A 15313-nucleotide genomic window follows, 5' to 3' on the forward strand; every position below is an offset into this window, starting at 1 on the left:
GCCATAAGAAAGTACCAGAAACTAGTTAGCTTATAAGCAATAGAAATGTATTTCTCACAGTTCTGAAGGCTGGGATATCTAAGACCAAGGTGCCAGCAGATCCAGTTTCTGGCGAGGGCTTGCTTTCTGGTTCATGGATAGTGTCTTCTTGCTATGTCCTCACATAGCAGAAGGGATGATGAATATTTCTGGGGCCTCTTTTTTTTTTTTTTTTTTTGAGACGGAGTTTTGCTTTTGTTGCCCAGGCTGGAGTGCAATGGCATGAACTCGGCTCATCACAACCTCTGCCTCCTGGGTTCAAGCGATTCTCCTGCTCAACCTCCTGAGTAGCTGGGATTACAGGCATGCACTACCACGCCTGGCTAATTTTGTATTTTTAGTAGAGACGGGGTTTCTCCATGTTGGTCAGGCTGGTCACGAACTCCCAACTTCAGGTGATCTGCCTGCCTCAGCCTTCCAAAGTGCTGGGATTACAGGTGTGAGTCATGACGCTGGTCCTGGGGCCTCTCTTATAAGGCCACTAATCCCATTCATGAGGGCTCCACCCTCATGACCTAATCACCTTCAAAGACCCCATCTCCTAATACATCACCTTAGGGGTTAGGATTTCAACATATGAATTTGGGAAAACATAAACGTTAAGTCCATTGCAGGGCCCGTTTGTAATATTTAAATGAAATATTAAGCTGCATTATCGTCTTTTTATTTTTATATGCGTAAACACCATTTTCTAGAGTTGTCTTAACATGTGAAGCATATAGGGGGGTTTGTTTCGTTTTCCTGACCTGCCTTTTCTCATTTCTCAGTCAAACAGGCAGGACTCGTGAAATTGTGATGCCTTCTAGGAACTACACCCCATACACAAGAGTCCTGGAGTTAACCATGAAGAAAACTCTGACTTAGGCACTCAGAGGCGCACACTTTTTATAGGTGGACAAAGGCTCTGGAACCCTGTGGCTTGAAATCCTTTGGGAAGGGTGACTCTTGTTTCCCCTATACACAGTGTAAGCCGAAATGGAAATCGCTGAGGCTCTGATCCACTTCTAAGACAGGAAGGAAAGTGAAGGTGGAGTGGGCAGGTAAGAGAGGGATATACAAGGTCACGTTTCAGACACCCACCCGGCATACCCTGCTGTACTGCGCCATCATTTGTTTTCTTTGTAGATACTGAAATCCTATCAGGAGGATTCCCTCACAATGTATTTTATTTGCTAGACTTCGGTTGGGAGGGAAAAGGACATTAATTTGAAGTTTCATGTTATTCATGCCAGGATCGTTTGATAGAGCATGAAGGTCTTGATTACCCATAAAAGTATTAGAGGCAGCGTTTCTCTGGTACAGAGAGGCCTGTCCACAAGGAGCATGGGCACCCAGCCAAACTTGAACCTGGAAGGGAGGGTTCCCAGGCTGCAGGTGCTCTTTCCTCTTGGTCCCAAGCATCTGTGCAGGGTCATGGGAGCCGCAGTTAGAGACTTGTGTGGGCCAGACGAGCTTCATGCCAATGCGCTAGTCCCTTGGTTTAATTTGTGCCTTATGCTTTCATTGGACCAGCTGAAATCACTGTATTTATTCAACTTGTGATTTTTTTTTCTTTCTCACTTTAACTTAAAGAGAATTTTATATGTCATGGAAATTTAATCATTAAACGTTTTCAGTATCAATTGGTGTTTTTGTTAAACGAATGAATAATCTGTTCATGCATGCTGTACTTTGATATTATAACCTATGTCACATATGTTTAATAAATACCATATATTTTCTACTAATGTTGTCTCTGTGTTTCATCCATGACCATGTAGAAGGGGCAGAGAGCAGATCAGGCTCTGGAATGAGTGTCAAAGTCAGATCACATGATCTTCCAGACAGTACAATCCACAGAAGCATCTGTAAGCCATAAGATTGACTCTGTGAGTCAGGGGGCCTCTCTGTCTTTTTAATTCCTGAAATTTAGTTAATACACCATGTGGAAAAAGCAAGATACATTAATGATCACAAAGTACACAAATGGATTTTACTTTTAAACCTTTCCTCAAATCTCTCACCCCTTACTATCTCCACTTCCAAAAAACCAAAGAAATAAAAAAGTAGGAAAGCAAAGCAACTCAGATAAATCACTGTGAGTCAGAACCATGCTAAGAGGAAAATGTGCATTTGGGAGCCAAATTTCTATTTAAACAATGTCTGTGGGACCTTGGGCGAGTCATCAAAGCTCTCTGAATATTCGTTTCATCCTTTAAAAACCTGGGATCATCACACCTACTTGATAGGCTGATGTGAGTGCCACGAGGTCATTCCCACATAGGGACTGGGCACTGCCAGGCACGTAGGCAGTGATTGCTGTCATTTTGGAGGTTTTAGAGCACTGCTGACTGCTGGTTGAGTCTCACCACTGGAGCTATTCTAGCAGCAAAAATCCATGCTCTATGGCAGCCACCAAAGAGGAGCACTTAGGGAAAAAGCTGTCCTTAGGACAGGAGATATGGAAGCTGGACTCAGAGAGAGGCAGAGGGTCCTGGAAGCCCATCCCCCTGGAGAAACTGGTCTGGAAGCAGTTTCTAAGTGAAATGCAGTGACTTAAAAATGTCAATTTTAATGAGACCAAGGTAGAAATGAAAACTACTCTGCCAACACTTCCACATTCACTTCTTTCTCTCTCTCTTACAACAAGCAAGGAAAAGAAAAATGTAATTTTATTTATTTATTTATTATTATACTTTAAGTTCTAGGGTACATGTGCACAATGTGCAGGTTTGTTACATATGTATACACCTGCCATGTTGGTGTGCTGTACCCATTAACTCGTCATTTACATTAGGTATATCACCTAATGCTATCCCTCCCCACTACCCCCTCCCCACAATAGGACCCGGTGTGTGATGTTCCCCTTCCTGTGTCCAAGTGATCTCATTGTTCAATTCCCACCTATGAGTGAGAATATGTGATATTTGGCTTTCTGTTCTTGAGATAGTTTGCTGAGAATGATGGTTTCCAGCTGCATCCATGTCCCTACAAAGGACACGAACTCATCCTTTTTTATGGCTGCATAGTATTCCATGGTGTATTTTCTTAATCCAGTCTGTCAGCGATGGACATTTGGGTTGATTTCAAGTCTTTGCTATTGTGAATAGTGCTGCAATAAACATACGTGTGCATGTGTCTTTATAGCAGCATGACTTATAATCCTTTGGGTATATCCCCAGTAATGGGATGACTGGGTCAAATGGTATTTCTAGTTCTAGATCCTTGAGGAATCTCCACACTGTTTTCCACAATGGTTGAACTAGTTTGCAGTCCCACCAACAGTGTAAAAGTGTTCCTATTTCTCCACATCCTCTCCAGCACCTGTTGTTTCCTGATTTTTTAATGATTGCCATTCTAATTGGTGTGAGATGGTATCTCATTGTAGTTTTGATTTGCATTTCTCTGATGGCGAGTGATGATGAGCATTTTTTCATGTGTCTGTTGGCTGTATGAATGTCTTCTTTTGAGAAGTATCTGTTCATATCCTTTGCCCACTTTTTGATGGGATTGTTTGTTTTTTTCTTGTAAATTGGATTGAGTTCTTTATAGGTTCTGGATATTAGCCCTTTGTCAGATGAGTAGATTGCAAAAATTTTCTCCCATTCTGTAGGTTGTCTATTTACTCTGATGGTAGTTTCTTTGGCTGTGGAGAAGCTCTTTAGTTTAATTAGATCCCATCTGTCAATTTTGGCTTTTGTTGCCATTGCTTTTGGTGTTTTAGACATGAAGTCCTTGCCCATGCCTATGTCCTGAATGGTATTTCTAGGTTTTCTTCTAGGGTTTTTATGGTTTTAGGTCTAACATTTAAGTCTCTAATCCATCTTGAATTAATTTTCATATAAGGAGTAAGGAAAGGATCCAGTTTCAGCTTTCTACTTACGGCTACCAATTTTCCCAGCACCATTTATTAAATAGGGAATCCTTTCCCCATTTCTTGTTTTTGTCAGGTTTGTCAAAGATCAGATGGCTGTAGATGTGTGGTATTATTTCTGAGGGCTCTGTTCTGTTCCATTGGTCTATATCTCTGTTTTGGTACCAGTACCATGTTGTTTTGGTTACTGTAGCCTTGTAGTATAGTTTGAAGTCAGGTAGTGTGATGCCAAGAATTCCAGGGACCATTCTACAGCTTGGGCCTTTGTATTTTAAAATATATCTTCAACATATGGAAAATTCTAAACATGATTTGAACTACTCAAGAAGACTATTATAGAGATTTCCTAAATTGTACAGACTGAAACTGAAAGAAACTGAAAGAGATAATCCTTCCAGATCCTTTGTCAACATTAACTCTAGTGCCCCTCAACCTTCCGTCTAAAGGACTGACATTCATCAACCTCTTCATGAGCAGGGTATTATGTAAAATTGGGAGAATGAACTCTAACATTTCATAGTAAATTTATCTCACTGAAATGGAAAGCAGCAGTGTATGTAAAGGGTTTTAAAAAAATAAAAACAACATCCTATAATAATGCTTCCAATTAATATTTTCATTCCAGTCCTTCCAGACTTTTAAAACAGACACACACACACCCCACTTACTTTGTTTTTAAAACAAATAGGACCCTATACTGAGAAGCAGAATCGTGTGATTTTTAAGAACATGGGAACACTCAAGTCAACTACCTGAGCTGAATCACTGGTGTGCACATGGGTAAGTCACAAACCTGTCTGAGGGATGTAAAATTGGAACTGGGAGAGTTCTTTCCTAATGGGGTTGGTGTGAAGAGTAAATGAGTTAATGCCTGCATGGTTCTTAGAATAGTGCTTGGCACATAAGTACTTAATAGATGCTACCTATTATCATTACATACTTTTGTAGTTACTTTTTGCTTACTTGATATATATAAATATATATATATACACACACTTTATATAGTTTATATATATATAGTAAGTTTGCTTACTTTATATATACATACAAAGTAAGCAAAAAGTATATATATGTATTATATATAGAAATATACACATATACATAAAGTAAGCAAAAAGCATACATATACTATATATATAATCTACACCATTGCTTCTTATAGGTAATTGGATTCCATTTTTTGATGTGCCATAATTTATTTGACCTATCCCTTCGTGTTGGAATTTTGGATGTTGTCTTTACTTTTCTTCAGCAGTCCTCTGATGAACCATCTTGTGCACACGTTTTTGCACACTTGCCTGATTATTTTCTCCAGATCAATTCCTAGAGGAATTGTCTGGTCAAAAGGCATGCACATTTTAAGTCTTTTGGTGCATATGGCCTGATATGGCCTATGGAAATTTGAATCCATTGAAATTCTCACTAACAGGCTGAGAATGTGACTTCCTGACCCTTTTGCCAACATGAGGAATGAGAAACAGAGTGTATAACATTGCTTTCTTTAGGGAGACCTGCCCCCAAAACAGGCGATGAACAAAGTTCCTTCAGCATATTGCCTGTGGATATCAGAACTCAGGGACATGCAGGTGTGAGCTGTGGGCCTGGAGGTTCCCTAAGGCCCAGAGAGTGCCTGGGCAGCCCATAGGAAACAGGATGAACTCGGAAGGAGCAAGTGTCCCTCAGGATCCAGGAATCAGAGAAGTCCTGCTGCTTAGTGAGCCAGCATCAAGAGTCTGTCACTCAGGCCACATGCCTAAGATGTGGTGTGACTCTGAGTGGGGCATGCCCCCTATTTCAGGGATAGCCTGGGACAGAGGATCAACATTTGCGAAGTGGTTGGAGGGTGCACCAACCAAGGCTGAACCCTGAGCTGGTCCATGTGTCCACTCTGAGCACCCACCTTCTCCCCAGTGAATGCCATCTGCCTGCTCCAGGAATTCTAGGGTGGTCACCAGGGCAAGAAGTGGGGGTGACAGGAATGGGTCCTGGCTGAGGCCCCACTGGGCCACGGTGCTCTTGTTGACAGCCAAACTGAGAGGGCCAGTTCAGTTCACCCAGCACATGCCAGGTGCTTGGAAGACAAAGACATGCGCCTCGAGACCCTTGCTCTCTCCAAAATCTTTTCCAGTGAGTCCAGGCCCTCCTGATCGTTCCCATGTCTGAATCACAGAGGAACTTATTTTCAGCCCCTTCTTTATTCTTACATCTCATGACCAGTCTTCGTGTCCATTTATTATCTCTCCAGTGACATAAACTCCTCAGGGACAGTGTCCCATAAAGGGTACACTAGTCATTTGGAGGGAACCCATTGTGAATCTTGATAAGCATGAAGAAATCTACAAATGAGGAGTATTCCAGAAAAAAGCCTCGGCTTGGGGGAAGTAAAGGATACCAGGAGTTACTGAGCTGGATGCAGCACACATACACAGAGTCTTTATAACAGTCCTGCCTGGAAGATGTTATTACCACCATTTCATGGATAAGGAAATTGAAACTCAAAAATATGTGAAAATTGTCTGAAACCACCCAGACCTGTCTGATTTCAGAACACAGGTGGGAGGCCTGGAGTCAGTCCCAGGTCTGCCATTAAATCACAATACCTCCTTGGTCAGGTCACTGCAGCACTCTGAGGCTCTGTGCCCAGGATGCAGATTTGTAATGAATTAAATGGAACTGCATTGCCCACCCAGGCTTGCTGCACAGATCACGGGATAGCGTTGACAAATTTCCTAGCAGTGCATCAGAGACATGCCAATAATTGACTCCTGCTACTATTACTAATAATTATTGGGAAACCAGTATTGGCACCAAGAATATTTGCAAATCCAAAGATTTCTTCTTATTGGACATAGAGACTTAATGAATGCTAGTGAATGGGATTGTGCAGAAGACAAATAGGAGGGGGTAAATGCCACTGGATAAACAGGCAGTTAAATAAACTGTATCTCCTTTTCTTTAGATGTGAATTTAAGACTAATTTATTTTACTTCGTCAGGGAAGGAAAGGCCTAAAAGGGAGACTAAAGATGAGTTTCTAAAAAAGAGAGAACAGAAGCAAAGAGACCAGAAGGCAAGTGCTGCTAAACCTTGGGGTAATTCATTAGGCAGGATTAGATAACTAATACATGGTGTGAAAAATATAGTTGCTTTTTCTTTTTGCATGAGGATATCTAATTGTTTTAGCACTATTTATTGAAAAGACTACCCATTTTCCACTGGTCATATATGCATAAATCTATTTCTATACTCTCTATACTGGTACATTGATCTAGTTGCTTATCTTGACACTAATACTATGCTGTCTTGTTTGCTATAGCTTTATCATTTGCCATAAAGTCAGGTAGCATAGGCTCTCTAATTATGTTTTTCTAAGTTGATTGGGCTATTCTAGGTCCTTTGCATTTCTATACGAATTTTACAGTCTGTCAAGTTCTACAAAAGGGCTATTGGGATTTTCCTTGGGACTGCATTGAATAGACAGGTCACCAAGGATAACATCAAGCCCTTGCTGTGTCAGGCCAGCTCCTAGCAACACTGCAGCCCAAGTTGGGAGCACTAGACTGGCTCCTGGATGTCAGTGACTGCTCTGCTCTTCCTTAGCTGGAAAGGTACTGAGAAAAACCTCCATAGTGTATTTTAGAAAAGGTATAGTATAAGCTTTGTGGGATTCCGAACAAAATATCATAAGAAACATTCATTTATGCCCAAGGGCCATAAACTTGATATAATCTGAATGCAATAAATTATAAATAAATGGCAAACAGTTCTTGATGGTTTTCTCTTAATTTTTCAAGTTTTAACATAGAGCGTTTACAGGATTCACCTTCCTGATTTAGGGGTAGGAGGGGGGTTGAGAAATAATTAGTAGGCAATTTTTTGGCCCTGGGACTTTTCTTGTAAATGTTTTCTTTGGCAGCCATACTCTTGAGAACAGGAAGTTACTCTCTTGTTACAGATTTAAGACTTTTCTGAGCCAAATAACAGAAAGCTGGATTAGTTCTGAAATGAAGTGGGGGGAAAAAAACAACTCTAGGCTCTTGCTGGAGATTAATGACATCTTGCAAATATTTTAATTCTCCCCTTTCCTCTTAACTTGCTACCTCCTAAACAAAACACACTCAGACTGAAAAAAAAAAAAAAAAAAAAAAACAAACAAAAAAAAAAAAACTTAACTGATCACTTTGTAGCCCAACCTTAAAATAAAATATCTTTATGGTGCCCACAAATTTATGTAAACATTTTTGGGGTGTTAAAGGGAAGGACAAATAGGGCTGTCTTAAGTTGATCCTTTTTTTTGGTTACAAAATCCCCAATATGAAATTTAGAGCATAAAATGTAGTTGTAAAGACGCTAATTTTTCTGATAATCATGAAGATTCATAATTTTATTTGATCTTTTTAAAATGGCTTTTTAAAAATAGGTAAGAGTGTTTAATCAAGCTTCGAAAACTATGCCTATATGTTTGAGATGGTTGCAAACAATTCTTTAGGAATTGTTCCCAATGACAGGATTATATCCTTTGACTACAGTACCTATTCATCTGACTATAAAACAAAGGAATTATTTCCTCCAAAAGGACTGAGTCCTCATTGAAGGGTACTAAGGTAGAAATAAAAATAAAATTCAATTTTTACACTTGATTCTAAAAAAAGAGTTGTAATCTTGATGAAGTTTATAATCTGGAGGAACATTAATTCCATGAATTATCTGAGAACCATTTTTGAGGATTCTTTTTAAAATTGCTTTAAATGTAAAAGTTCTTATTTTTTGCGAGGATTCTTAAAACACAGAAGGCCTTATAAAAACTTTGAGATTCAGAGGTAAAGAACACTTTCCTGTAACAAGTATATATCTTCTACCAGTAATCTAGGAAGTTTCCATGGTATTAATTGTAGCCTCAGAAAATAAAAGAGTCAGGTTAAGTGTTTTATTTACACTTGCCTCCCGTGCCCAAATTCAAACGCCCTGGTACCCAAGAAGTTTGCCTGCAGGTGAGAAGGGTAGGATAACGGGGCCAGTAACTGATGGGAGCAGGGGAGGATACTTCCCTGGGCTATAAGAACATGCCTATCCTAAAGTCACTCAAATTCCTAAGTCTGAAAAACACTGTGCTGCCAAACACACCCATCTGTAGTTTGAATGTGGCCAAAGACCGACAATTTGCCACCCCTGACTTACATTATCTAATGTTTTTCTTGCTGTATATTATGAAGAGGATATTTATTCCTTCATACTAACTTTCTTCAGTCTGCTTGAGGTGATGCCCTTCCACATCATTCATAACAGTTTGCTCGTCTTCTACTATTTTGACAACTTCACTTTTTTAACCTTATAAACAATTTTAAGTTACTCAGAGCTGTCATCTATTAGATATAAAAATTAAATGAAGTCCAAGAATTCTAGGTGATGGGAAACATTATCCAGGGCTGCAAGACATGCACAACTATGGGAGTCCAGCAAAGGCTGATAAGCCTGGAGCTCCAGCAGTGTTGGGTGAGCATTTATTTAAAGGGAGCTACTTGCTTCCTGGTTTGACTGCATACCAAATATTTCTTCTCAACATTTATGAGCTTAAATAGATGCAGATGTTGCCAGAGAATGTATTATATCATTCATCATACTAGAATCATATACTTTTAAGTGTTCAGAGGCATCTTGGACTTTGGCTCAATACTCTCGTTTTAAGCAGGAGGAAGCTGAGGTTCAGAAGAGTTAACTGACTTGCCACAAAGTTAGTGATCCACAAACCCTGACCCATAAAAACATTGTTGAGGGTTGACAAATTTTACTACCACCACCTTCATTCTCTCATCTGGATTACCTTTATTGCCCTATACACTATGATTGACTATTCTCTCCTCCCAATTTTCAGGAAGAAAATTGCTGAGGATTTTTTTTTTCCTGAATAATTCTTCTATGTATTTCATGGGCATCTCTTACTCCTCTCCAGCTCCCTGCTGCCGATGATTCTCAGAGCTGTGTTCTTTCTCAGGTAAGATGGAAATGAAAGGTGACCAGACATTGACTCTGGCCAGGTCTAGTGAGAGGAGAGGGGTTAGCTGGTTTTCTCTAACTCTAGCCTGCTGCTGATCACTGATTTATTTATTTCATAGCCTCTGATGTACCTCAGACTTCAAAGAGTGAGAGCCATGGTATGCTCACACTGTAGCAGAAACTGGTTCTTTCCATCCACTAAAAAGACAACTACCTCCTTTCAGGTTGAAACCTGAAAGGATCTTATGAAATCTCATCCTGTAGTGACTTTGCAAATTACCTCCCTCACTCCTTTTCTGTTTTCTCATAAATATATGTGCAGACTATTTTTCCTCAATCACAAAGGAAGTATAAACATAGTTTATCTGATATTTTATGAATTAAATAATTTTTATAGCCAGACTTATATGATGCACTGGATGTTTTATGAAAAATCTTCAGTGAGGCCCATTTAAGTGTAGGACACTCTGCCCTCCAGCATAGAATATGAACCAATTCTAAGCAAAGTTTAGCTTTGATATCCTCCTACTTTCCTGCCCTACATACTCTCCAGATTCTGGAGATGAGTACTCTGGAGTCTTCCTATTATCCTAAACTCACTGATGTAATAGTCTCTCTGGTGTGTTCTTCTTCTCAGATTACTCAAAATTCTCTCCATTTTCTCCCTTTCCCTTCTAAACAAATTTCACTCTTTGAGTGTAGGTCACCACCTCAACTAGGCTATTATGAGGAAGCCTTTTAGAACTAATTAATACTCACATGTAAATTACTAATAGATCATTTGTCTTCTCAAAGGAAGATAGTTGTTCACCATATAATCTTCTTATTGGTGGAATTTCACTTGATGTGTCAAAGGGAAGGAAAATAAGTCAAAGAGAGGGGAAGGTACTTTTAATCTTGTTTAAGATTTTATGTCTTAAACTGAGAGGAGGGGGCTTAGCTACAATGTCTATATAGTCTGTGTCAAAGATTATGTGCTCCTTCAAGGATTTTGTTTTCACAGTTTGTGAGTTTTTTCATACTAAAAAATCTTACAAAGTTTTATTATTCAATTACAATTCAGTTGGTCACATATCTAACCAGCAATCTTCATTACATTTGCTTATTAAAAAGTAAACTTACATGAAATTTCAGAGTACCAAACTTTTAATAATTTTAAAAATTATGTCTTCCCACACTACCAAGATCATAAAACACAGTGGTGACCTGAAATGGAAGATTTGTCACTAAACAACACTTTAGCCATGTGACAGTATTAAGAGAAAAGGGTTCTTTTCCTCCAACTTGAACCTTACTTGGCTGAGATTTTCTCACCACAGTCTTTGTATTTTTTTTTTCCCCCATGGGCAACTGCCCCCTTGATTAATCCCATTTCCCTTAGTCCTAGTTTTTCCAGGCAGCTGAGCAAACAAAGATGCAGGCAGCCATTTTAACGTGCTTCCTCCCTCAAGCCCTCTGGGATGGGCCGTCTGTTCATCCTGTTCATAAACCAATGGCCTAAATGGGGTTGGAGAAAGCAGCAAGGATCTTCTGTCAGGATTAATTTTAATAGGCTGTAGTCTGTCACCCGGGAACCATAGCCCAGGCAAATGGCTTTAAATTACTATTTGCTGATAAAAAGGGAGATACGAGCTGAAAATTTGGTTCGTCATTTCAAACAACTTGGGTAACTAATGCAAGAATTTACTTTTAGTGTGGAGTGCAGGCACTTTACAGCCTAAACCCTTGGGTAGCGGAGGAAAATCTTTTGTTGCCATGGGATCACAGTGAAATATAAAGAGGGGAAATGTGGCATTTTGTAGAAGTATAGAATTTTAGAGCTGGAAGGGAAACAAAAAATGTATCTGTGAATTCCTAAGGACTTATGTTTAGAGCTTTATATTTCTGATTTCTTTGCAGAGAAACGTGATTCCTTTTATTGCCCCTTCTACTTTTTCATCTCCCTCTTTACCAGTTCCTTTCTCTTTCCTTTTTTCACTGTTTTTCTCATACCCAATTCCAATTCCTTGTTCTTTCCCTTGGTTCCTCATCCCTCACCAACTAGGCTCCCGTCATTTCTCTGTGAAGCTCTGCACTGAGGGATACACGGGGTAGTGTGGTGAATGTAGCCCCTAGGCAAACAAGTCAGGAGTCCTAGCTCTTGTCTCCTGCCCTGTAAAGTGTGAGAAAGCAGTCTGGGGGACTGGCTGGAAGGGATGGTTTTGTAAAATGACACACAGATGTCAGTCATTATTGTTCAATAAAGTCCTCTGTGTACCATTCCTAAGTAATTTTTCATGAGCTATGACCATTGTTTTGGTTTGTTTAAAAATTCAGAATGTGACTGGGCATGGAGGCTTACATCTGTAATCACAGAACTTTGGGAGGCCAAGATGGGAGGATCACATGAGCCCAGGAGTTCCAGACAAGCCCTGGGCAATATAGCCAGACCCCATCTCTCTACACACACATACACACAAATCAGCTGGGTATGGTTGTGTGCACCAGTAGTCCCAGCTACTTGGGAGGTTGAAGCAGGAGTGACCTTTGAGCCTAGGAGTTTGAGACTGCAGTGAGCTATGATTGTGCCACTGCACTTCAGCCTGGGTGAGTGACAGGGAGACCCTGTCTCAAAAAAGAGAAAAAAATCAGTGTGTTCCATTCTCAAATGCATGATTCCAAGATAAACCATGAAAGAAAATAGAATTTGCTTCATACTTATTTATGACCCTTGGTTCCTCTCTCTTCTCTTCCAGCCAACTCCCCTCAACTCGCATGGATCATATCACTTGTTCACGGAGAAAACGTTCTCCACATTCCTTTACAAACATGATTGATACCATAAAAAATGTTTGGTGCAAGTTCTGTAATCTTTCTTAAATAGCCCAGCCTGAGCACTTGAGCAAGAAGGCTGGTGGCTAAAATTAAACAAAACATAACAAAACCAAAAACAGGCTGGGCGCAGTGGCTCATGCCTGTAATCCCAGGACTTTGGGAGGCTGAGGCGGGCAGATCCCTTGAGGCCAGGAGTTCAAGACCGGCCTGACCAACATGGCAAAACCCTGTCTCTACTAAAAATACAAAAAAATTAGCCAGGGGTGGTGGTGCATGCCTGTAGTCCTAGCTACTCGGAAGGCTGAGGCAGGAGAATCGCTTAAATCTGGGAGGCGGAGGTTGCAGTGAGCCAGGATCATGCCACTGCACTCCAGACTCGGTGACAGAGCAAGGCTATACCTCAAAAAAAAAAAAAAAAAGGAAAGAACGAAAAAACGAAGTGTCAATGAAGATGTTGAGCAACTGGAACCCTGAGACATTGCTGGTGGAGTGCAAAATGGTACAGACACTTTGTAAACAATTTGGTAGATTCTTAGAAATATTCATTTACCAATGACCTAGTTATGCCACTCCCAAGTAAAATGGAAGCTTATGTTCATGCAAAAACCTATACACAAGGTTTATAGTGACTTGATTTATAATCAGCAATAACTTAAAGCAACTAAAATACCCTTCAATTGTTAAATGTATAAACAAACTTATACAATGGAATACTATACCCATAGAATACAATACTACTTAGCAATAAAAAGGATTAGGTTACAGATACCTGCAGTGGCATAGATGAATCTCAAAACCATTATGCTAAGTGAAAGAAGCCAGATTCAAAAGGCTACTGTATGGTTCTACTTACATGACATTCTGGAAAAGGCAAAACTCTAGGACAGAAGACAAACCAGTAGTTGCCAGGGGTAGGGGTTCAGTGGAGAGGCTGACTACATTTTGGGGGGATGATAGAACTGTTCTATATCATGATTATGGTGGTCGTCGCAGAACTGTATGCATTTGTCAAATGCAGAGTTGTACACTAAAAAGGGGGGCTTTACTACATGTAAACTATATCAATAAATCTGACAAAGAAAAGAAATATACAGTATTCATTTGCATGTTATTCATCTTAAAATAAATGGTATTGTTCTGCAACTTGCTTTTTTCACTTAACCTTAAGTTTTGGAGATTAAACCTTGTTGATATCTATAGATTTAGTTCCTTCATTTTAATTGATATAGTTTTCAATTTTTGCTACCACTATAAATAATGTGGCATTGAATGTTCTGACACACCTCTTCTTTTGTACATACACAGTTGCCTTAGGAAGGCTAGTACATAAAGGCTGTGTGTTGGATTGCAGAGTAGGCATGTCTTCCAGTTTACTAGATGTGACTGCATATCTTTCCTAAGTGTTTCTGCCAGTTCAGTCTCTGTAACACATGCACTCCTACTTCTCCAATCAGAAAGAGTTTGGAATTTTAAATATTTTTTTGACTTTGCATTTCCCTGAAGTTGAGGATCCTTTTTTAAAGCATGTTTTCCAGTTTTTCCAGTTTCCTCTTCTGTGAACTATTTGTATTTTTCCTTTTTTTTTTTCTGCTGACTTGTTTTGCTTATTGATGTATAAGAATTGTTTTTTGTAAAGTATGAGTTTTTGTATTCTGGATGCCAGCTTGCTGTTTATATGTATAATAGCCTTTACCCTTTTGTACTACAAAAGTTTTTGCCTTAATATAGTTAATTTACAAATTATTTCCTGTAAAGTTTGTAAAATGTGTCTTAAGAAATCCTTCCTAAACTTGTGATCATTAAAATGCTTTTCTGTAAACATTATTTTTCAGTTTTTAATAGTAGTTTGTTAATTCCTCTGGAATTAATCCTCATGTCTATTGGAAGAAGGAAACTATTAATATTAATACTTTTTCCCATATATACAACCAATCTCTCTAGCACCATTTATGAGAATTCACTCGTTCGTCACTAATCTTAAATCTTGAATCAAGTTTCCACATATGCATGGGTCCATTTTGGTGTTCTCTATTCTGTTCTATTGGTCTATTTGTTGCAAAAATTATATAAAATTAATAAAATGTAATCAAAAGGCCAGGCACACAGTAGGGGCAAAGCAAAAGCTAGCTTCCCCCCCTCCTCAGTCAGCTCTCTAACCCTAAAGTCTGGTCATCAATGAAGTCTCCATTTTTCTAAAAGAATGATGCTCCCTTGTTGGTGATCTTTATTCCCAGTGACCTCATCTGGTCCAAATCTCTGGCTATCCTCTCCTTTAAATTCCCTTTTGGTAGTAACTCCCCACTAATCATCACTCCGCTGCCTGCATACCCGCCACTAGGCCCATTGTCACTGTGGCCAAGTCTAGGCATAGAGGCTGGACATGCTTCTGCATTGCCCCATGACACCCCTACCCCCTCATTCTCCAGCAATCCACATGTGGGGGTCGGGCCATCTCTCATGCTGAGAGGCCCAACAAGTGTGAAATTGAACACTTTCAGTCTTTGCTACATTGACACTAATGTCTCCCACATTAGTAATCCAAGTGAAGGAAGCAAAATTAAATTTCTTAAAGAAAAAAAGGCCGGGCATGGTGGCTCATTCCTGCAATCTCAGC

General features: G+C 39.6%; 1 protein-coding gene and 1 long non-coding RNA gene across 4 annotated transcripts in view; both read left to right on the forward strand.

The window, feature by feature from the left end:
* MYZAP (myocardial zonula adherens protein) overlaps positions 1-1766 on the forward strand; it is a 338107-nt gene extending 336341 nt beyond the window's left edge. For all 3 annotated transcript variants that reach the window (XM_077939480.1, XM_028850979.2, XM_077939479.1), the window contains one exon: positions 807-1766. In XM_077939480.1, the coding sequence (XP_077795606.1) occupies positions 807-903 (97 nt within the window). In that variant the 3' untranslated portion in view covers positions 904-1766. The remainder of the gene's footprint in view (positions 1-806) is intronic.
* A 2800-nt stretch (positions 1767-4566) lies between these two features.
* LOC144329879 (uncharacterized) lies at positions 4567-14520 on the forward strand. The gene is made up of 3 exons (XR_013395609.1): positions 4567-4672; positions 9764-9883; positions 12621-14520. It is a non-coding gene; the product is annotated as an uncharacterized LOC144329879 (long non-coding RNA).
* The last annotated feature ends 793 nt before the right edge of the window (positions 14521-15313 follow it).

This window comes from Macaca mulatta, chromosome 7 (genome assembly GCF_049350105.2).
Source record: "Macaca mulatta isolate MMU2019108-1 chromosome 7, T2T-MMU8v2.0, whole genome shotgun sequence".
Classification (NCBI taxonomy): domain Eukaryota; kingdom Metazoa; phylum Chordata; class Mammalia; order Primates; family Cercopithecidae; genus Macaca; species Macaca mulatta.